The 23884-nt window shown below is 40.4% G+C and overlaps 1 protein-coding gene across 2 annotated transcripts in view; it reads left to right on the forward strand.

The window, feature by feature from the left end:
- adgrf7 (adhesion G protein-coupled receptor F7) overlaps positions 1 to 23884 on the forward strand; it is a 41645-nt gene that overhangs the window by 8733 nt on the left and 9028 nt on the right. Inside the window, exons 4-20 of one of the 2 annotated variants that reach the window (XM_078174104.1) lie at positions 185 to 334; positions 456 to 629; positions 3475 to 3630; positions 3738 to 3905; positions 7984 to 8013; positions 8406 to 8498; positions 9193 to 9336; positions 9444 to 9611; positions 10006 to 10191; positions 10278 to 10366; positions 10498 to 10559; positions 11278 to 11399; positions 11546 to 11764; positions 21742 to 21942; positions 22112 to 22249; positions 22350 to 22543; positions 23248 to 23418. In XM_078174104.1, the coding sequence (XP_078030230.1) occupies positions 185 to 334; positions 456 to 629; positions 3475 to 3630; positions 3738 to 3905; positions 7984 to 8013; positions 8406 to 8498; positions 9193 to 9336; positions 9444 to 9611; positions 10006 to 10191; positions 10278 to 10366; positions 10498 to 10559; positions 11278 to 11399; positions 11546 to 11764; positions 21742 to 21942; positions 22112 to 22249; positions 22350 to 22543; positions 23248 to 23418 (2465 nt within the window). The remainder of the gene's footprint in view (positions 1 to 184; positions 335 to 455; positions 630 to 3474; positions 3631 to 3737; positions 3906 to 7983; positions 8014 to 8405; positions 8499 to 9192; positions 9337 to 9443; positions 9612 to 10005; positions 10192 to 10277; positions 10367 to 10497; positions 10560 to 11277; positions 11400 to 11545; positions 11765 to 21741; positions 21943 to 22111; positions 22250 to 22349; positions 22544 to 23247; positions 23419 to 23884) is intronic. The other variant, XM_033648234.2, reaches the window with a different exon arrangement.

The raw sequence follows: 23884 nt of genomic DNA on the forward strand, positions 1-23884 counted from the left end.
TCATGCCTTTTGAAGATCAGTTCATCTTCTACTTACCGAACTACTCACAGTAAAATGAAATTTTAACCAGGGATGCCCAATCTTTTGCATGCCACTGTATCACTCTAAAATGTGTCTTTTTCTGTTCGCTGAAGTAGGACCTATCACTTCCATATCTGATTATGTCTGTTTCATGTCTTCTCAGCTTCCATAAGTTCCTCTGATTATGTACTCCAAGTTGTTATCAACATCTCTGATGTGGAGCGTCTCCAAACAATGTTGGGCCAACTCAGTTTTCCGTTACTAATCAACAGCACTCCTGAGGTGCAAATTACTGGCATTAATACCACCACAGGTACAACCTCCCTTCATTTTGCTGCCCTATTGTTTTGCCAAATTCAAATCTATTTTAATTGTACTGGTTTAAATGTAATGAATAAACCCTTCATGTTTTGTGCTGCTGTTTCTTCACACAGTGTGCTCACCATATATGACTGCATACCAGTGCAGATGTGAGGAAAACTATGTTTGGTCATTAAACAACTGCAATGATCATGATGCCTGTGATGCCATCATTGATGATACATGTGGATGCATTAATGCCCTTCCAACCGATAACCAGTACTGTCAGCTCAACACAAGACAAACAGGTAGGCCTCAGAGATTTTTGCAGCTCAACCACAAGAGACGATTGCTCACTCTGTACCAAATGTCATCACCCACTGAGATGTGTATCATCTGAAAAAATACATGGTGATTCTGTACAATTTACAGGTACTTAAGTACTTTATGATACATTATACTTCTGCTTCAGGAAAGTGTACTTTTTTACTCCACTACATCCGTTCTACAGCTATAGTTACTTGCTGATTCTGATTTTACATACAAAACATATGATGTATGTTTGAAGAATTTGATGTGTTGTTGTAGCTGGACATTAAATGCTGCTCACAAACTAAACCTGGTAGTACAATCTAATAATCAAAAACACATAATCCTCTGAAAAGGCCCAGTCTACAAAAAGGAATTGCAATACTTGAGTGAACATACATTATTAGCTGATTTACTGGTTGAATTTTAAATAGAGGACCTTTTTTACAATTGAGTAGTTTTTACAGTTTAGTACTTCTATTTTATTCCTCCACTGATGTTGTTCATCCATTGTTTGTAATCCTGCTGCACTGCGGGTAAAGGAGGCTAAACTATGTACTATCTAATTTAAATCCTAATTTAATTCCTGATTTAGTGAGTCAGCTAAAATGATTAAAATGATTAGAAATTTGTTAGTAGCATGGGCAGACTATGAGACTATGGGCCCCTGGGCACAGAAATGCAAAGGGCCCCACAACCTCTCCAACAAAGGAGCAAGACAAAGGGACTCTGTGGTGGTTTTACATCTTGTAGTCGTTATTCATTGTTTTGTGGTTTTGTGTGTCTCAGGAGTCATTTTGTGTGTCTTTGTGGTTGTTTTTTGTCTTTTATATAATTTGGGCCTCTTGGTGATAATCTTGTGTCTTACTGAGGTAAATTTGTGTTTTTTTCTGATGATTTTTTTCTTTTTTTGTGTCTCTTTGTGGTTGTTTGTGTGGGGTTTTTTCAGTCATTTAGGTCTTTAAGGTTCCCTGTCTCACTGAGGGAAATTTGTGTCTCTTTTAGGTAATATCTGTTTTAGATGTTTGGGTTTCTTTGAGATCATTTTGTGTCTCTTTTGGTGGTTGTTTTGAACATTATTGAGGTTCGTTTCTCATTGAGGTATATTTTGTCTCTTTTAGGTAAATGTGTGTCTTTGTTGTCATTTTGTGTCACCTTGTGGTTGTTTTGTGTCTTTCTGTAATAATTTTTTGTGATTCAACCAGGTAATGTTGTCCCTTATTGAGATAATTTGGTATCTGGTGTAATTTTGGGTCTTATTAAGATTATTTGGTATTTCTTTGAGGTAATTTGGCATCTGTTTTGGTCATTTTGTGTGGCAGGAGTCATTCTATGTCTCCTTGTTGTTGCTCTGTGTGGTTTTTTTTGTTGTTTGGGTCTCTTTATTGTAAGTTTGTCATACTGAGGTAATTTTGCGCTTTGTTTGTCGTTTTGTGGTTCTTTGTAATAATTTTGTCGCTCTTTGTGCTTGTTTTGTGTCTTTTGTAGTCATTTTGGTGTCTTTGAGATCATTTTGTGTCTTTTTTGGTTTATTTTTGCTTTGTAGTAATTTTCTGTCTCCTTGTGGTTGTTTTGTGTCTTTTGTAGACATTTAGTTCTCTAAGGTAATTTTGTCTCGTTTTTGGTGGTTTTGTATCCCTTTGTCTATTTGTTGTAGTAATTTTATGTCTCCTTGTAGTTTTTTGGTCCCTTGTTGTGGTTGTTTTGCCCATTTTTGTAGTTATTTCATCTTCTTGCAGTTCCTTTGCATCTCTTTGAGGTGATATTGTGTCTCTTTCTGGATGGTATAAGAATATTTGAGTGACTTTTGCAAGTGGGGGTGGGGGGTACTTTGGGCTCCTGTGTCTGTGTCATTTATGATTAGTGGCTTATATTATTCTAAACATTGTTAAATGACTTAATTTCACTACTTACCCAAAATGTGGATTGCCATTATTCAGGAACATTTGTGGGTAAATTATTCCTTTAGTCCTCTAACAATTTTGATTTTAGGGCAGTTACCTCTCTTGGCCAGTAGATGGTGCTTTTTTTGCATCCGATCCTCATGTGTCTGTTTTACTGTATGAGGAAAATGCCTGTTCTTTTGTTTTCATGGGAAATGCAGGACATGGTAGTTTGTAATTTTCTGAATCATGAAACAGAGTACCACCTGTGAAGTAAATGCTAATGTTTTTTGCATGAACTTTATGAACTTATTTTGTTTCAAATAGAATCTGTTGCATGCAGACAGATAAACCCTACCGCATTTCCTTGTTAATATCCTTGATTCCTTGTTACCAAAGTGTTGATTGCAAAGATTACAACTGTTCCGGGTCATGTCCTGAAAGCCACCTCTTGGTATGAGAAAAAAGTATCTTTGCTTCACATGGATAAGGTTCAAATGGCACTCATATTGTATATTGTTAATGTATAAGACATTACATAAAATGTAATTCTTCACTTGTACTAGAAAATATTATTAATAGTAAAAGTAGAAAAAAAAGTATTATTGTATTAAAAGTGCATGCTATCTGTTTTCTTCATTTTTACAGAGACAACATAACCTACACCAACACTAACACCATCACCAACACCAACACCGTCACCATCACCAACACCATCACCATCACCATCACCAACATCATCACCAACATTACCATTACAGATCTTTCACTGCATCATGCATTGACCATGTAAAGTCTCAATTCAAGCAACAAGATGTGCTGAAATGTTTGATAAACAGTGCACACTTAGATCAACATAATTCATGTCATGATGATTGCACACAGTGAAAAGTGTGTGAATATTGGTGTGTATAATAGTAACAGACTTATGTGATGGATTTTCTTCTGTTCCCCTCCACAGATCCAGTGGACATTGATTTAGTCCTGGACTTGCGCATCCCAGTCTCCAGTGTGCCATCAAATTTCATTCATCTATTCAGGGACAGAGTGGGAAATTTCCCATTGCCCTACATAATCAGTCAATCTTTAACAATAATAGATTTAAACTTCACCACATGTAAGAACCTTTGTTGTTTATTTGTTTTCTTTTGTCATTTGTGTGGCTGATTTAATGCTTTCTTAGCAGACAGTGTCTGATTTGTATACTGTTCTGTCTTTTTAAAGGGTGCTCTCCCAACTCCACTGGAGGACTGCAGTGTGAGTGTGAGGAGCAGTTTGCTTGGTCATGTGACAAATGTGACATCTATGGTGCGTGCACTAATGTCACCAGTCCGACCTGTAGCTGCATCAATGGACTTCCTTCAGATGGAGGGTTCTGTGAACCAATCACAAGTAAGCAGTGCCAGTTTAACAGTTCCAATAAAACTGAAGCTATCTGCAAAAAGTTAACAAATAAAAGCCTGGTCTCTTCAAGCTCATCAAATACAGATGCTTGGTCAGTGTCCCCTGGCATCAGATACTAATGGGCAGACGCACCCTTTAGCAGTGGTATGAGATGAACAGGGCAGCTGCACTTTTTGATGCTCGTTGATGATTGTCAAATGAAGCCTCATGAAGCAATTTCTTTATTTTTTGCGCCCACTAGATGGCGCTTTTTGTTCAACAAAAGGTTGAAAGCACACTGAATTGCCATTCTTTGAGCCTCTCTCTTTAAACCATCTAGTAGGCTCAGAAAATAAAGAAAATGCTTCATGAGGCTTCATCTGACCATCATTCATTATAACGAGACATCACGTTCTCATCACACGCTCTCATCACATGTCGTCACATATTGCCACTTTGTCACTGGACTTTCATGTCTACATATTAAATGCTAGGTATCCTCCTACATCTGCCATCTGCTGTTGAAGTTCTGAAATGCCATAACCAGCCATAAACAAAAACACATGGTTAGGTTTAGAATAAAGCATCATGGTTTGGCACTACATTCACACGGGAAGCAAACACAGGGCTTCCAGGTGAAAGTCTGGGCTTTGTTTGACCCATCCACCACCCCTCCCGCCTGCCCTGTAGGGACTTACATTGTCAACAGCAGCGTTTCAACCAGACGCTGTCCAGCGGTGTATCATACACACACAACAGGTGCAGTCCAGCCACCCAGCTGCATATCATACCACCGCAAAGTGGCTTTTGGCATCAGTATCTGACATCAAAATCACTGACAGAGTGAAGGTACTTGACAACTTCAGAATGAGAACGGGCTGTAAGAGCAAGAAAGTGCACATAGGGCAGGTGAGAGGGGAGGCTGGTGGGCTAAACAAACACTGGACTTTCACTTTGGAGACTGCTGTTTGTTTCACATGTGAAGCCAGAATTTGGTTGAGTAATTTTAACAGTGTAGTGTGCTCGTATTTGTAGCATATTGTACTGGTGATGTATGCTGTGATGTTACTTAATGTTAGTGTAATGCTGGTGTTGAGTTAGCATTAATTGTATAATACTGTAGATAGGGTAGCGTGGGTAATAACAGCACAGCTACAACTTCTTCTGAGGAAAACATGTGAATACTTTTCATGTCCGTTTAGAAAAGTAGGACAACTGACTATTCATTGACACATATCACTCCGCCCAATGTAAACAAACACTACAAAGCAGCTTATACGTATATACAGTACAGGCCAAAAGTTTGGACACACCTTCTCATTCACTGCGTTTTCTTTATTTTCATGACTATTTACATTGTAGATTCTCACTGAAGGCATCAAAACTATGAATGAACACATGTGGAGTTATGTACTTAACAAAAAAAGGTGAAATAACTGAAAACAGGTTTTATATTCTAGTTTCTTCAAAATAGCCACCCTTTGCTCTGATTACTGCTTTGCACACTCTTGGCATTCTCTCCATGAGCTTCAAGAGGTAGTCACCTGAAATGGTTTCCACTTCACAGGTGTGCCTTATCAGGGTTAATTAGTGGAATTTCTTGCTTTATCAATGGGGTTGGGACCATCAGTTGTGTTGTGCAGAAGTCAGGTTAATACACAGCCGACAGCCCTATTGGACAACTGTTAAAATTCATATTATGGCAAGAACCAATCAGCTAACTAAAGAAAAACCAGTGGCCATCATTACTTTAAGAAATGAAGGTCAGTCAGTCCGGAAAATTGCAAAAACTTTAAATGTGTCCCCAAGTGGAGTCGCAAAAACCATCAAGCGCTACAACCAAACTGGCACACATGAGGACCGACCCAGGAAAGGAAGACCAAGAGTCACCTCTGCTTCTGAGGATAAGTTCATCCGAGTCACCAGCCTCAGAAATCGCAAGTTAACAGCAGCTCAGATCAGAGACCAGATGAATGCCACACAGAGTTCTAGCAGCAGACTTGTTCTAGAGATGGGTCTGCTGCTAGAACTCTGTGTGGCATTCATCTGGTCTTCAGGCCTTCATGGTCAAATAGCTGCTAGGAAACCACTGCTAAGGAGAGGCAACAAGCAGAAGAGATTTGTTTGGGCCAAGAAACACAAGGAATGGACATTAGACCAGTGGAAATCTGTGCTTTGGTCTGATGAGTCCAAATTTGAGATCTTTGGTTCCAACCGCCGTGTCTTTGTGAGACGCAGAAAAGGTGAACGGATGGATTCCACATGCCTGGTTCCCACTGTGAAGCATGGAGGAGGAGGTGTGATGGTGTGGGGGTGTTTTGCTGGTGACACTGTTGGGGATTTATTCAAAATTGGAGGCACACTGAACCAGCATGGCTACCACAGCATCCTGCAGCGACATGCCATCCCATCCGCTTTGCGTTTAGTTGGACGATCATTTATTTTTCAACAGGACAATGACCCCAAACACACCTCCAGGCTGTGTAAGGGCTATTTGACCAAGAAGGAGAGTGATGGAGTGCTGCGGCAGATGACCTGGCCTCCACAGTCACCGGACCTGAACCCAATCGAGATTGTTTGGGGTGAGCTGGACCGCAGAGTGAAGGCAAAGGGGCCAACAAGTGCTAAACACCTCTGGGAACTCCTTCAAGACTGTTGGAAAACCATTTCAGGTGACTACCTCTTGAAGCTCATGGAGAGAATGCCAAGAGTGTGCAAAGCAGTAATCAGAGCAAAGGGTGGCTATTTTGAAGAAACTAGAATATAAAACATGTTTTCAGTTATTTCACCTTTTTTTGTTAAGTACATAACTCCACATGTGTTCATTCATAGTTTTGATGCCTTCAGTGAGAATCTACAATGTAAATAGTCATGAAAACAAAGAAAACGCATTGAATGAGAAGGTGTGTCCAAACTTTTGGCCTGTACTGTATATAGTTCCTCATTCCAACAAATGTAAATAATGTATTTATCAAATAATGAGCCATTAACTAAATCATGAAATATTCAACTAATACCCAAAACAAAACAACATTCAGAACAACACTGAAACAAAATAAATCTCATCTTATATTAGTAAGAAACATACTTATTTTAAGTTACACCATGCTGTTTTTCTCGAAACCTAATCACGTGCCTTAACTCAAGATAGTAAACCTAAAAACAGATTGTTTTTTGTTTGATTTTTTACATATGTTCTAAGTTTTTTTTTTTTTTTTTCAGAACAGAGTGCATGCATTTAATGGGCAGAAACTGTCCATTTCCTTTGTGAGGGGAAGTTTGTTTTTAAACTATACAATGCATGTAAAAAGCATAAATTGACATGCTGTCCCTGGACGTCCAAACCTGACACAGGAGGATACCGAGTGCATCATGGTTTAAAGTTCAGGGGCACTGACCAAGCGTTAAGGGTGGGCAGATCAATAATAATAATAATAATTACACATTTTATTTAGAAAGCGCTTTTCAAAGTTCTCAAAGTCACTTTACAGAGATGGTTCAAACACATCAAAAAAACAATTTTCAGCAAAGACATCAAGACAAAGAGGAATAGCAATGGGAGTGAAAAAACAAATAAATAAGTAAATGAATAAAAATAGCTAAACATTAAAAGCAGAACGGAACAGGTGAGTTTTGAGTAGTGATTTGAATGATGGGAGGTCAGTGCAGTCACGAATGAGTTTTGGGAGGGAATTCCAGAGGGTGGGGGCAGCAACGGATCAATATCACAATACCGAGACTCTCGATACTACATTTTCATTTTGAAGATTCATCCTTGCATCAATAGGTTTGATACCAAAAAAGGATTAGTTTATCTTTTCTACGTTGTAAATATTTGTATTTTAAGAGTAAAACTGTCTGTTCAAACAACATTTGTTGTCATGAGCTAATCTGTTGCATGCATTCTTTACTTCTCCACTGCTTTTGTATTGTCTGCACTCAAACAACCAACTCTAGACCTAGCAGCATCTATGTAGTTAAACTTCACTTCTAAAGCAATCTAATGTTGATAATTATTGAATGTATGATGTTTTCCTCACACAAAACAATGTGGTGTGTTAATTTTATCTCCAATTTTGATCCACAGAGGTCGCTCAATGTCCAACCCCGACTCCTGGTATGGAAACTTTTGTTGCTTTGTTTTGCATGGATAGTGCAAGTTGTAGTGTTAAATATTGCCTCTATCAGGTTTCTATGGAAGACATTTGCAGGTATATAGTTGAGAACAAATGTGTGTACAAAAGCAGCTTCTTGAATATTCCATGGTTCACATATTCCAAAATGTGAGGTTGTGAGCTCATACAGCTTACAAAGAGTAAGTAAGCTCTCAAGACAAGAGACAACATAAATACTTATGTCCAGTCATCACTGAGGACTGGACATAATGAAAATTGTTATTTGAAAGATGACCACTGTTCTGCTTCATGTCCCCAAAATACAGATGTTTAAAATAGAAAGAATTATAATGTTACTAAAAGTGCATGCTGTCTTTATTCTTCATTTTTACAGAGACAACATCACCAACACCATCACCAACACCATCACCATCACCAACACCAACACCAACACCAACACCATCACCATCACCAACACCAACAAATGGTATAACACATGCAATGTAGAGACTTAAGGTCTGTGTGTTTGTGTGTTTCTGAGGATTGGCACTGGCACTGTAAATCAAGATAACTGCATCACTCTTGGATTATCTGTTGTACCATTACAGATCTTTCACTGCATCTTGCATTGACATGTAAAGTCTCAATTCAAGCAACATTCATTCATTCATCTTCTAACCACTTCATCCTCATGAGGGTCGCGGGGGGGCTGGAGGTTATCCCAGCTGACATTGGGCGAGAGGCAGGGTACATCCTGGACAGGGCGCCAGACTATCGCAGGGCTGACACATAGAGACAGACAACCATTCACACCTACGGACAATTTAGAGTTATCAATTAACCTAGTCCCCTGCATGTCTTTGGACTGTGGGAGGAAGCCGGAGTGCCCGGAGAAAACCCACACTGACACGGGGAGAACATGCAAACTCTGCACAGAAGGGCTCCCACGCCCGGGATCGAACCAGCAACCCTCTTGCTGTGAGGCAAGAGTGCTAACCACCACACCAACGTGCCGCCCCAATTCAAGCAACAAGATGTGCTGAAATGTTTGATAAACAGTGCACACTTAGATCAACATAATTCATGTCATGATGATTGCACACAATGAAAAGTGTGTGAATATTGGTGTGTATAATAGTAACAGACTTATGTGATGGATTTTCTTCTTTTCTCCTCTACAGATCCGGTGGACATTGATTTAGTCCTGGACTTGCGCATCCCAGTCTCCAGTGTGCCATCAAATTTCACTCATCTATTAAGAAATTTCCCATTGCCCTACATAATCAGTCAATCTTTGACAATAATAGATTTAAACTTCACCACATGTAAGAACCTTTGTTGTTTATTTGTTTTCTTTTGTCATTTGTGTGGCCGATTTAATGCTTTCTTAGCAGACAGTGTCTGATTTGTATACTGTTCTGTCTTTTTAAAGGGTGCTCTCCCAACTCCACTGGAGGACTGCAGTGTGAGTGTGAGGAGCAGTTTGCTTGGTCACGTGACAAATGTGACATCTACGGTGCGTGCACTAATGTCACCAGTCCGACCTGTAGCTGCATCAATGGACTTCCTTCAGATGGAGAGTTCTGTGAACCAGTCAGAGGTAAGCAGTGCTAGTTTAGCTGTTCAAATAAAAGCAATGGTATCTGCAAAAAGGTAATAATGGACTATAGGCTACCTGACATGTTTATGTAAACATGGTTTAGGTTAACATAAGGCCACTTTTAAAGTGATTTGATGTTGATTATAATTGAAGATATAATGTTCTCTCTATGCAGAAAGATGTGGTGTGTTAATTAATCTCCAATTTTGCTTGACAGATGTTGCTCAATGTCCAACCCCATATGGCAACATATGTTGCTTTGTTTTGCATGGATAAAATTCAACAGTCTGAGAGTCTGTAGTAGCTGAAGACCCTCAGTGGAAAATTTTAAAAGTATTAATTGATCTAAAATAGCATTTATACAGTACTGAAAATTTTTATTCTTTTTCTACAGTGAATACAACTACAACAACGACAACAACGCCAGTGATCACAACAACCACAACAACAACGCCAGTGATCACAACAACAACAACGCCAGTGATCACAACAACAACAACGCCAATATTCACAACAACAACAACGCCAATATTCACAACAACAACAACGCCAATATTCACAACAACAACAGCAACAGAGGGTATGACACATAAAATGAAGAGAATTGAAAGACATGTATCTCCTGAAAAAGCTACTCTGTGATAACAACCAACTGTTTCTGTGCAGAGAGAAGGCTCTCATTTACCATGGACATATCTTTCGATGATTCATTCAATGACCCTAACCACAGCCTCTACCGCAACACTTTAAACGCTGTAAGTCTCATTGTTTCTTATGTCGCTTTCATACAGGTTTGTCACAATGTTGATGTAATGAATGTGTGACATTTGATCCTGATTCAATTGTAGAACTGATAACAAGTAGGCTGTGTCACTGTCTTAAACAGATTAGAAATAAAAGCCAGGAGTTCATCTCAACTTTTAAAACAGTGAAGATAAATCAGTTCCGGTAAGTTAATTTTTTTAATGTTACCCACCATCTTAAATGAATTTTTTTTTTCTATTTACAGTTTGGTTGTTTTCAGGGTCATAGGATACTATATTAGCATAGTGCATAGGCAAATTTTAAGAAATTCCCTTTCAGTGACCTTGAGATATCGCATTTACAAAAATGAAACAGACAAGGTCACAATGACCTTGACCTTTGAACAACAAAATCTAATCAGTTCATCAGTGAGTCCTAGTGCATGTTTGTGCCAAATTTAAAGAAATTCCCTGTGGCTGTTCTTAAGTTATCATGTTCATGAGAATGAGAAAGACAAGGTCACAGTGACCTTGAAGTTGACCACCAAAACTAATCACTTTATCCTTGAGTCCAAGTAGACATTTGTGCCAAATTTGAAGAAACTCCCTTGAGCCATTTTTGAGATATCATCTTCACAAGGATGGGAGAGATGGAGAGATGGACAGACAGACAGACGGACAGACATACATAGATGCGGATGTGCATGCGTACAAATGGAAGGACAAACAGACTGAAGGACAACCTGAAAATATAATACGTCCAGCCACAGCTATCACTGGCCCAGAGGCATACAAACAGCCTGTGAAATTCTGGATGGACTGGTTAATGGCGGTTGCCAGAGCAGAGATAATATGGTCCTATAAAGATGACATTTCACCTGCTTGTGATTTGAATATAATTGGGATTCAATTCTGCATTACAGGAGTGGAAGCACCATCTGTGACTATACTGTAACAGCAACTTCTTTTCAAGAATTGGAAATTCCAGCCGTAAAAGCAGGGGTATTTAGAGAGCTGTCAAAAAAATACCCAGTGCGATTTATCAGTAAGACAGTTGTAAACATTTTTGAAATATTTTGATTCACAGTTTGCTTTGATCTTTATAATTGTCTCATACAGTAAGTATTGTCATATCAGGAATGTCTGATATGCCAAACAAATTTTCTGACTTGTGTTTCTGTTTTCCTTAAGGCCAGGAGTCCTTAAGGTTTAACCCAGATCCAGTAGTTTTTCGTAAACCAGTAACTGTGAGATGTGGCCCACCACCAGAGAATCTTAATTTTGGTACCGAGTGGGAAGCAAAGTGGAGACTCAACAGCATAGAAATACCAACGGATGAGCTACACAAATTTTCAAAAGACAGTGGAGCATCAGTCTTAACTGTGTCAAAATTTTTCAGTACGGACAAAGGTAAGAAATAGATCCAATATGGTGCAGTCAATTAATGACTTAAATGCAAGTGCCATCTAGGACTTTTCTCCTTGTGCTCTGACCTGTGTAAATACAGAACTCTGATTAACTTGAGAACAATATTTGTAGTACAATGTAAAACCAACACTTGGACTGTGTCCATTCTTTAGCCTGACCCAAAGATGCCAAAAACATTTGACTGGTTATAGTTAATCTGACCAAAACCTAAGAATGTAGACATGATTTTACTCACACGGCTAAATTAAGGTAAATAGCTGGCATGGCTTCATTTACCTAAAGTGGTAACAATTAGTATAGAAAGAAATGCTTTTTCTCCTGCTGACTAAGCCTCAATATGCATGCTTGTCAACATTCCATTCTGAGTAATGCGCAACACATACCCAAGTATTCACTAAATAATTGTCTGTTATGTAACCATATATTCAAATTCAGACTCCTATAGGGAGTATGTTGGTAAATATGTTGTCTTCAATGTATATCCATCCATTTTTAACCGCTTATCTGAAGACGGGTCACGGGGGGCAGCAGGCTGAACAAACTATTCCAGACATCCCTCTCCCCAGCAACGCTTTCTAGCTCCTCCTGGGGGATCCCAAAGCGTTCCCAGGTCAGATGAGATTTATAATCCCTCCAGCAAGTCCTAGGTCTGCCCTGGAGCCTCCCACCAGTGGTAGTGGTGTGTGGAACCACTCTAACGGGAGTCGCACAGGGGAATTCCTGATTAGATGCCCGAACCACCTCAGCTGACCCCTTTCAATTTGGAGCAGCAGCTCTACTCCCTTCAGATGTGTGTACTTGTGGCGAGGTTGAAGGAGCTTTAAATTTAGATAAAAAGTTATAAAATCGACAATGCCACCTAGGTTAAAAGAGCCTCTAATTTTAAAAAGGCAACACAGGTTTTTATTTACAATCAGGGTTGAACAGAGTTAAAAAAAAATACAAATCCAAATAAAAGTTAAATACAAGATTTATTATAAAAAAGTGAAAAAGTAAAATAAAACCCCAGCTGAAAGTCTCTCCCAGCAGTCCAACCGTCCTGTGTACTGGTCCCACTCTAACCCGAAGGTGGCAGACCCCAGACCTGAAGGTGGCGACAGGCAATTAGTCACTCGTCGGTTGGAGACACATAAGAGAGAGAAAATCCCGGGATAAGTAGGCTAGTCAACTAAAATTGTTCAACAACTAAAGAAGGGAAATCCTGATTGAAATGGTTTAAAATAGGCAGAAAGGGTACTTAGCTGCAAGAGGGGTGCATCGTGCTTCCCCTCAACTGCAGCCGATGACTTCCCTTTGTCTGCTGTCCACCCTCCGGTCCCGCCAACACACCAGCACCAATATTCCTCCGATCCACACCTGCCTGGCCCTGCAGCCGGCCTTCTCTGTGTCCGCCGCTCAACACGTGCAAACAAAACAACACTCACGTTTTGCCTGGGGAACAGCGTCCCGCTATTCACCCAAGCTGGAGTTGCAAGGCCAAACGGACACAGGCTGCGCTTCAGGCGTGCGGTGGTTCTCCTGTGGTGGTGGCGGTCTCCTCTCACCGTCCGGCCCTTCGCTGAGGTCCTCTGCCTTCTTTCTCTTTTTCCACGCTGCTTTCTTGCTGCTTAAAAAGGAATGTCACCTGCGCTCGCCACCACCTGTGGCTCGTTGCGCTGATTGCTGCCGGGGGCAAGTCCCTGTGCAGTTCAGTGTCAGTTTGGAAATGAAAACTCTGCATGCAGTTCAACATAAACTCTAATTGAAATAATCAAAAAACTGCAAACATATAATCACCAGATAATAAGAACTGTTGTGTTACCGTTATCTTAGAATTAGCCGTTTATATCTACAGTACATAGGCAGCAGGTCCTTGTCTACAAAGATCACCATGTTGCACTGTTCAGTCTTCAAACGTGGTTGTTGTCCGCACGCAGAGTGCAAAATGTAGAATTCATTGATAATTTCAACCTGTTCTGGAACCGCCAGTCTCTTTTCCAGAGAGACGGCATCCACCCAAACTTACTGGGCTCACGAATGCTAGCCGCTAACATACAGCACGCTGTTCAGTCATCTCCACGTGACTGACTGTTTACTCACCACACCCCCTCCTCAGAGCATCCCTCTCGTGTTTTATCTGTTGCTACTGTAGCCAGCAGTACCCCCCCTGCTGGCCTCCTTTAGCACCTCCTTCACCTTTTCACCTCCCTAGTCAGCCTATTATCACATGCTTCCATCATATTAAAATCGGTGCGCTTAAGTGTGAGAATCGTGTGACTGTAAATACTACATACTGTGTAAATCCTGGAGAGAGCTATTCTGAACAGGAATATTAAATGCTTGCCTGCATTTTGAACACCTAACAGTAGCCCATCTACTGACCCGGTCTCACTGATTCCCGTCATCACAAACTTTAGGCCCAAGAAATATCTCCCAGCTCACACAACTAGAGCTAACAGTTATAACTTGATCCATATTACCTACAATCATAAGCAGTCTGTGCAATCCATCACTCCAGCTAAGTTTGCTCTATTCAGTGCTAGGTCTCTGTCAAACAAAACCTTTATCCTGAATGATTTGATCACATCGCATAATTTGGATTTTCTGATTCTGACAGAAACATGGCTAAAGACTGGGGACTGCTGCCATCTAATTGAACTCTGCCCTCCCGAATACAGTTATTTTAACTCCCCGAGGTCCAGTGGCCGTGGTGGTGGCCTTGTGGTCACCTACAGCAACCTTTTTAATTGTAAACATATCACTGCTGACAATTTTCAGAGTTTCGAGATGCTGATGTTCATAATCAACTGTCAAAACCCTATCTGCTGTATCTCAATCTACCATCCCCCCAAACCAAACAACAGCTTTTTGACAGAGTTCTCTGAATTTCTATCATCAGTTGTTCTCAATCATGATAGAATTATTCTTGTAGGGGATTTTAATATCCATGTTGATGATACATCCAACCATTTTGCTACTGAATTCCTAAACATTACTGATTCATTCAATCTGGTGCAGCATGTTTCTGGTCCAACACATGACCGAGGCCACACCCTTGACCTTGTTTTTACTCTTGGCCTGACTATTAACTCCCTCTCACTGATTGATCTTGTCTCCAATCACAAATGTATTCTATTTGACTCCTACACCCAGGCAACTGCTCCAAGTCAGATGCGAACAATATGTTCTCACATTTTTAATAACCAGTCTGCCTCAAATTTCTCATCTATTTTTTCTGATTTATATAATGACCATATCCAACCCTCTAACATTAATGATCTGGTCAATAATTTCAATAATCTGTGTTCCTTTGCATTGGATGCCATCGCACCTTTTACAACCAGGTCAGTAGCAGCCACCAGATCATCACCATGGATAAATGATGATATCCATAGCTGTAAGCAAGAATGCAGGAGGGCTGAGCGCAGATGGAAAAAGACAAAACTCAATGTTCACTTACAGTACATGAAAGAACTTTTAACTTTACTCAATCAAAAAATCAAGGACGCAAGATCAGTTTATTTCTCAGACTTAATTACCGCTAATAAATATAATCCCCAAGCTTTGTTTCGCACAATCAATCAGCTTGTTCAACCTGCTCCCGCTACTATCTCTGCCACCTCAATTGAAGAATGTGAATTGCATTTATCATTTTTTGTCAACAAGATCAATAGAATTAGATCCACCATTGTGCTCCCATCCACCACCTTTGATCCACCTGGTAGAGTTCCAAATTTACTAACACATTTTACCCCCATTACCATGCAAAACCTTATAGAGACAGTTTCTCATCTGCACCTCTCTTCCTGCAATCTGGATATCTTACCCCCCAAATTCTTTTTAGAGGTCCTTCCTGTCATTGGCCCTGCTGTACTCACTATTATAAACATGTCCCTCACCTCTGGTTCTGTCCCTGATCAGTTTAAGACAGCCAGTGTCCAGCCACTCCTAAAAAAAACCCGGCCTTGATCCAACCGTTTTGAACAATTTCAGACCCATCTCAAAATTACCTTTCATTTCCAAAATACTGGAAAAACTGGTTGCTTAGCAGCTTCTCCAAGTTGTTGAAGGAAATAATATGTTTGATAAATTTCAATCTGGTTTTCGTCAAAACCACAGTACTGAAACTGCTCTGTTACGAGTCATGAATGACATCCTTATGCAGGCTGATGAAGGGGAACTCTCCATCTTGGTCTTACTGGACTTGAGCACTGCTTTTGACACCATTGATCACTCCATCCTCATCAGCCGACTGAATACATATGTTGGTATCTCAGGGAAAGCCCTACAATAGTTCAGGTCATATTTGTCAAATAGATGTTTTTCTGTCTCCATCGGTAACTATGTGTCCTCGCCCACTCCACTGTTATATGGGGTGCCCCAGGGCTCAGTCCTTGGTCCCATTCTTTTCTCATTGTATATGCTTCCCTTGGGCCAGATAATTAGTCGTTTTGGTTGTATATCCTATCATTGTTATGCCGATGATACTCAGCTATATTTTTCAGTAAAGCCAGATGATCTTAGCAACCTGAACACTCTCCACAACTGTTTAGCTGCGATAAAGGACTGGATGTCTGTTAACTTTCTTCAGCTAAATTCTGATACAACTGAGATTCTCATTTTTTGGCCCTGAAAATACTGCTCAAGGCATCTTTCAGCATATTGGCCCACTTGCCCCCTATGTCAAAATTAACGCTAGGAATCTTGCCGTTATATTTGACCCAAAATTGAAACTTCAACAACATGTCAATAAAATGGTTCAATCCTGCTTTTTTCAACTCAGAAACATTGCAAAAATCAGACCGTTATTGTCAGCCTCTGACTTGGAACATATCATTCATGCCTTCATTTTTTCCCGTCTTGATTATTGCAACTCCCTTTTCACCTGCCTTAGCCAAGCTGACCTGTCACGTCTCCAGCTTGTACAAAATGCAGCAGCGAGGCTATTAACTAGGACTGGCCGTAGATCCCACATCACTCCTGTTTTAGCATCACTGCATGGGCTGCCAGTTAAGCTCAGGATTCATTTCAAGATTCTTTTAATCACCTATAAGGCCTTACACGGTTTAGCTCCCACCTATATCTCCGAGTTACTCAGCCCATATACCACCGAGCGGTCACTTGTTGGCCATACCACGTGCCAAACTAAAAACCAAAGGTGACTGTGCTTTTGCTGCCCTGGCACCCAGTCTCTGGAACAACCTCCCCACTTCCATTAGATCAGCTGAGTCTGTTGATTGGTTCAAAAAACACCTAGAAACCTACTTTTTCAGGATGGCTTACTCATAACATCTTATCAATTCAAGTGTGTACTCTGGATGATGACTGCATGCTCGCTGTGCTCGTATATGTGTGTGTTGTCTGTATGTGTTCTTGAATGTGTCTTTTATGGTCTTGGGGCCCTCTTTTCTTTGTGTCCCAATGTCAATGTAAAGCACTTTGTAACCTGCGTTAAAAAAGGTGCTATATAAATAAAGTTTTACTTTTACTTTTACATTGTTATGTTTCTACAGTAGCTCAGAATGGACCAACCAAACAATAGCTCCAGACAGGAACATTTGAGTTTTCGCATTGGCCTCTGTAATAAACAGCCACTGTTGATAAGAGCATCAGAAAAACACTGATTTTACTGATTTTTTTTTAAATGTGAAACTGCATTATTCAGTGTTTTATGGGTTTAAATAACCTGGTGGCAACACGGTGGTGCAGTAATTAGCACTGTTGCTTTACGGCAAGGTTAACTAGTGACTCTAAATTGCCTATAGGTGTGTCAGCCCTTTATAAGTCGATCGGCCTGTCCAGGGTGAACCCTATTCTTGCCCAATGGCAGGTGTGATAGGCTCCAGCCCCCACAGGACCCTTAACAATAAGCAATATGGAAAATGAATGAATCAATGAAATTACTTGCTTCATTTAGGAAGAGACCTCTGGGGATAATTCGTCTTAAAATAAAAACTTCCTGAATGTCTCGATCTTAAGTTATCAGAGGCAAAAAAAGAGAGCACACATTAGCAGGCGCTGGCCGAAATGGCCACCTCCAACATGCCAAACAGCATTGAAGAAACACTAATTTGTAATGTGAACCTGTTTTTAGTGTTTTGACTTAAATCAGTTTGTTTTGGAGAGGAGGAGATCTCTGTGGATCATTCAGCTCCTGGATAAACCTCCTGAACAATAAACACTGAGGGAATTCTAATTGGGAGGAGTTTCAGCGGGTTGCAATCTGCAGTTCTTACTGCTAGATGCCAATAAATCCCCCAAAATCTTTATGCCCACACATCAAACTGACTTCAGAAAGCCAGCTGCAATGAATCTATCTATCTATCTATCTATCTATCTATCTGGCAGACTATGCCCATAGAACACTGACAATACTGCTTTATGCAAATGGTGTTTAAAATGAGGGGATTAGATTGACTGTCTGGAAGCAAGTTCTCCATTTACATAGATGGAGAACTAGAGGTATTCCAACACATTCTCAACCGATGTTGTGACATATTGCTGCTTTGTCTGTGGACTTTAGAGTCTACATATTATGGTATAGTATACTACTGTGTCTGCTTCCAAGACACACTGCAGCCATCGACGAGATATCAACAAAAGCAGGTGGTTAGGTTTAGAAAAAACATAATGGTTTGGCTCAAGGAGTTATGTACCTTGCTTAGTAGGTCCCCCTGCTGGCCCCCAACTGACATTATTTCTCCCCATCCAAATCCACTGACTAGATCTACCTGCTTCATCTGACATTTCCTTCACTGTCTTCCTCAAACTCTGTCCCCGCACTCCGAGTTCCCCCAGGAGCGAGACAGCTGATCTTGCTATGAATGATTTATCTATTCTATCTAATCCTTCAGCCACATCTTTTCTAAATTTCACCACCTGTTCCTCATCATTCAACTCCACATTGTACCACCTACCTAAGCTCTTTATTTCCACATCATCTATGACAAACTTCCTATCACTTAACTTCCCTCTACGTATTGAGATGCTTCTAGACTTACTAGGCTTGATCTTCATGCTGGCCCACTTGAGGTTCTTATTTACCTTCTCTAGTAGCCTCTATGTACATGGCATTGTTGTGGTCACCAGTGTCATGTCATCCATGTAAGCCCTTACTGGTGGAAGATGCACACCGTTCTGCCATCTCTTCCCACCTACCACCCACTTGGAAGCCCTGATGATTACTTCCATCGCCATAGTAAATGCTAATGGTGGAATTGCACACCCTGCCATAATACCTATTTCTAGCCTCTGCCAACCTGTTGTGAAACCTGCCATACTTAGACACAACCTAATATCCTGCAAATATGCTTTCACTAAGTTAACAACTACCTGTGGCATTTTGAAGTAGTCAAACACACTTCAAATTAGGCTATGTGTTACTGAACCAAACGCATTTGCAAGATCTAAAAATATTACATGTAGGTCCCTTTTGTTAATCTTCACTGCCTGAATCTGGTGCCAGATCATGCTGGTATGCTCTAAACACCCTGAAAAACCTGGTATTCCTGCCTTCTGCACCATAGTATCTATCAAGCTATTCCTTTCTAAGTAGCTAGCTAATCTCTGCAAAAAAAATCTTCCCGTCTACATTCAAGAGAGAAATCATCCGGAACTGGCTAAGGTCCACAGACTCCTTCGCCTTAGGAATGAGGACACCCCCCTACACCATGCTCTTGGGATAATTTGTTTTTCCCAAACAATTCTTAGCTGTTTACACAAAAATTTAAGGATATCAGGTGCACTTTTATAAATCTGGTAGGGGACTCCATTAGGCCCTGGAGCTGAAGAAGCCTTTGCACACCTGACCACAACCTGAGCTTCCTTCCACCAAGGTGGCCTGACATCAATCTCTATCCGTCTTACTACCCTATTCTTCTCTAAATCTGAATATGTATTTCTCAAATATTCCTCAACCTCTAGCCATGCTGCTTTAAGCTGTCCTCCCTTTTCCTGGCACAACAATCCTTTAACAAACTTAAAAAGGGTCCCTGAAAAAAAGCTGTCCTTATATTCTACGAGCTGCTAGCCTGCTTCTCAACTCCTCTTGCAACACCTTAATTCCATCCCTTTCTTCTTCTGTAGCCTTTTTCCACTGCTTTCTTAACTGTCTCCTTTCCTTAACTAACTTCTCTATTTCTCTTTGCCGCCTAGACTTACCTGACTGTAATCTCTCACCCCTCTTTCTCTCATGCACCCCAAATCTCGCTGCACCATATGAGTAAATTATATCTCCCAACTTTTCTTTTGCATTTCCTCTAAGCTCTGTTTAAGATTACTGACAAATCTCTATTAACTATCTCCCATTCTTTACTGTCATTTGCCCTAGGCCATCTAACTCTAACCTTTTGCTCCATGGTTCTCTCTCTGACTGGCCTGTTAATCTCAGTGTCACCTGCTTCCCCTCTTACTACCCCCTCCTCCTCCTCCTCCTCCTCCTCCTCCTCAGTGACAGTGTTACTGATATCCTGCAAACTGTGGTTTTCAACCTGTTGCTGGACTTCATCCGACTGGCCCGACTGACTTCTTAGGAAATACTGATCAATGCGGCTACTCTACCCTTTCTTTTCCACACACATCTTCTTTCCTTGATGAGTTCTGAGGTCTTTTATTGATGTTACTTTCTGCCAGCCACAAGGACAAACCTGAAGCATCTTGTTCTCGGTTGTGCTACCAGCAACTGATGCTGTCCAGAGACATAACATACCACCACAGCAGGTGCTGTCCAGTCACATAATCAACTGATTCTGCCCTTCTGCGTAACATACTGCTATGACTGGTGCCGTCCAGCCAACCAGCAGCTAAGGGTTTCATTCAGCCACGTTACAAACTGATGCAGCCCAGCGGTGTATCATACCACTGTGAAAGCTGGCTTTTGGCATCAGTGTTTGCAAAAATCCTTGACAAAGTGGCAGTGTTTGACAACTTTAGGATGAGAACAGTGGCACAGTGGCGCAATGGTTAGCAATATCACCTCACAGCAAGAGGGCACAGTCCTACAGGGGTCAATTTTTGAAAACCCACACCGGCCCATACCCGTAAAGCTCAGCACAAGAGCCAACCCGTTACCCGTCATTATGTCTAAGTCAAAGCCGCACCCACCTGCAAATCTTAATAACTGCACCTGTGATTTGACATTACACACATTAAGCTGCACTCAATGTCGGGATGGTGAAAACATTTTTTGCAGTCACTGCAAGGTTAGGAAACATTTTAGCATGCTCCTTCCACCACCATAAAGCCTCAAAAGGATCCTCCTTGGGTGTCCTGAACTCTATGTAGGCTGCCACCTCATCCTCAAGCTGCAAAGTTTCATTGCTGAAGTCAGTGGTTGACAAATGTGACGATGGGGTCAAAGGTTCGACATGTGTTATTGACTTTCAAAATAAAGGGAACTGTGGCTTGATAATAGTGATTTAGATGTTAAAACATTACACATCTACTGCAGTTCTTTTTCATTTTATTTATTCACAAAAATAAAAAATAGATTTTTGTTCTCATCCTCTGCCCACTCATGTGTAGTTTATTTTTACCCATGCCCATACCTAACAATATAGCATTTAATGAATGAATGAATGAATAAATGAAGACTGGGAACAGGCTCAATATTCTGATTGATCCATGCCAAAATAGAGGATGCAATCATGAATATTAAAATTATAAAATAGAATTTTCTCCTGTTTTTTAACCCCCAAAAGAGAACACAAGACATGTGACTAACAATGCAGATATGTGAGCTGTGCTGTTTAATTTCAGTTGGATAAAGGTATCCACCATTCAATTCTTCTAAATCAAAGCTTACAGCACAAAATGTCTGTTCTATATCAAAAATATCTATATCAAAATCTCTATCTCTGCATATCTGATTTAGGTTATTGCCATACTTGTAATTTGATGGTGGTTTCTGTATATTAATATTGGTGTGGCAACACTGGCTTCCCATTGATTTGACATTAATTGATGATCACCTTTAATTTCAGGACGTTATGAATGTACGCTGAAAAGAAGAGACAACTCAACTTTCAGACAGACACATGAACTCAGAAATACATTCAACCCACCCCTGATCGAAGTGAAACCAGTCTCAAAAACAGTTCAATGTAAGGCTGGAAAGGAACAGCTCCTGCAGTGTTCTGTCAACAGCCCTTATGAGGTTGAGTTTAAAGGATTGTCCAATACAGGTAAACCTGAAACACAAGCACCAAAAAGGAAATCAGCTGTTGGAGAAAATTCTACGTATAAATGTAGTTCACAGACAATGATTTGATATTATGTGTATACATATAAATTATATTCTACTTGTGAATGTTGCTAGTCTTTGCAACCTGAGTGCTTTTTTTGTATGTTTAGAAACAGGCAGAGAAATCAGGCATCCGTTTATAATGTCGGCCTCTGACTGCGTCAATCCGGAAAAGACGTTCACCTGTCAAGTGAAAAACCATGAAAGGTTTACAAAAACTATAACACTGCAGTTATCCACAAACACAAGTAAGTATTGATCCAGACATTACAGAGCATTCAGGTCAAAATCATTCTTATTTAATTAGTATGTAAGTACTGAGAGCAAAACCTTTTTCTCTGTTTCTAGGTTTTCACTGTGACGATGAAACATTTGGTGTTGGTAATAGAGGTGATACAGCTACAATTCCCTGTGAAGAAGAAGAAGGGGAGGAAAACAAGGAGGGGAACGTCACAGCCAAATGTTTGCAAAATCGTACATGGGGGAATAAGCAAAAAAACTGCATCCTACGACAGGTTCAGGAGCTGCTTGAGCAGTCTCAGGTGACCTACTTCTCCAGTTGTTTCTAAAACCAAATGATGTAATCGACATGGGCAGATTTAGTGATGTGGGGGCACTGAGCAAACTCAGGCATGGGGCCTCTGTAAATATAGTAGTATCATCTTCAAAGTGTACTTAGATTTACTTAAAATCTCTCAATGGTGGAGCTTAAACTAAACTATCTTGTAGTGCATGAAAAAGTTCAGATGAATTTATGAATGGATTTAACTACTTCATCATACCGCAAGATAGTTTAGTTTAATAATGAATTTGTTGGTCATGTATTTGGTGTGTGTATTATCTGAAGTAACCCGTATGATGTCAGAAAGATATAGCAGAATAAGGCTTCCCTCCCACGTTACTGTTTACATCACACACTGAGCTACACGTTTTGTTACTTGCTTACGCCCCCATTGCCCCGAAAAAGGCGCATTCTGTATAAACAAAAGTAGGTAGGCCACATTTTGCTGCACTCCCCGATTTTGCTTTTATACTGCCAATGCTGAAAGAAGACTGATTGGGCTTTCCTGCAAATTTGCACAATTCCTATCTAAAAGGGGCTACTGTGTCACACTGCACCAGATCAGTACTACTCCCAGTTGTCAATGAAATCCAAACACAAAACACAGAGTAACTTTAATTTGATGTTTGAGATTGTGTGTGATACTAACACTTTTGTTTTGTCTGTTTGTTTTAAATCTCACAGTTCTTGAATAACAATTCCTTACCAGTATTCTTGGACCAACTCAGCAATGTCACTGTCAATTTCACCGACGAAGTGGTTGCATCTCCTTTAGACATCAGTGCCATTGTTGATATACTCAACAATGTAGCCAACGCGTCACTTGCTATCCCAATAAATGAAACTTTAATGGAGGTATGTGATTTAAGCCCGTTTCCACCAAGCAGTCCAGTTCAGCTCAGTGCAGTTCAGTTGTGTTCGCAATTTTTTCGCTTTCCACTGTCAAAAGTTGTGGATGGTACCAATGGAACTGTTCTCTACCATGCACCATTTTTGGTCATCCCTCTGTTGGGGTGTCTATGCTGCTGTCTGTTGATTGGTCAAGAGCGGACAGTCAGTCTTGCTCAGGGCCGATTATGTAATCTCTTTTCATACAGTGGCAGGTCTTACATATGTGAGTAAACTATAACCAGAAAATGAAAGGATGTTTTGCTGCTTCTTGCAGCAGCTGTAGACTCAGAAATAACATATTTAACTGGGCTGTCTGCTGGCAACTTTTAAGGTGAAACTTTTAAAGTTACTCATGAGTTGATGAAGTGAATTCATCAACACACCTGATATTTCAACATGACAACTTTGACCATACATTAGTTTTTATTGT

The sequence above is a fragment of the Epinephelus lanceolatus genome, chromosome 13 (genome assembly GCF_041903045.1).
Source record: "Epinephelus lanceolatus isolate andai-2023 chromosome 13, ASM4190304v1, whole genome shotgun sequence".
Classification (NCBI taxonomy): Eukaryota; Metazoa; Chordata; class Actinopteri; order Perciformes; family Serranidae; genus Epinephelus; species Epinephelus lanceolatus.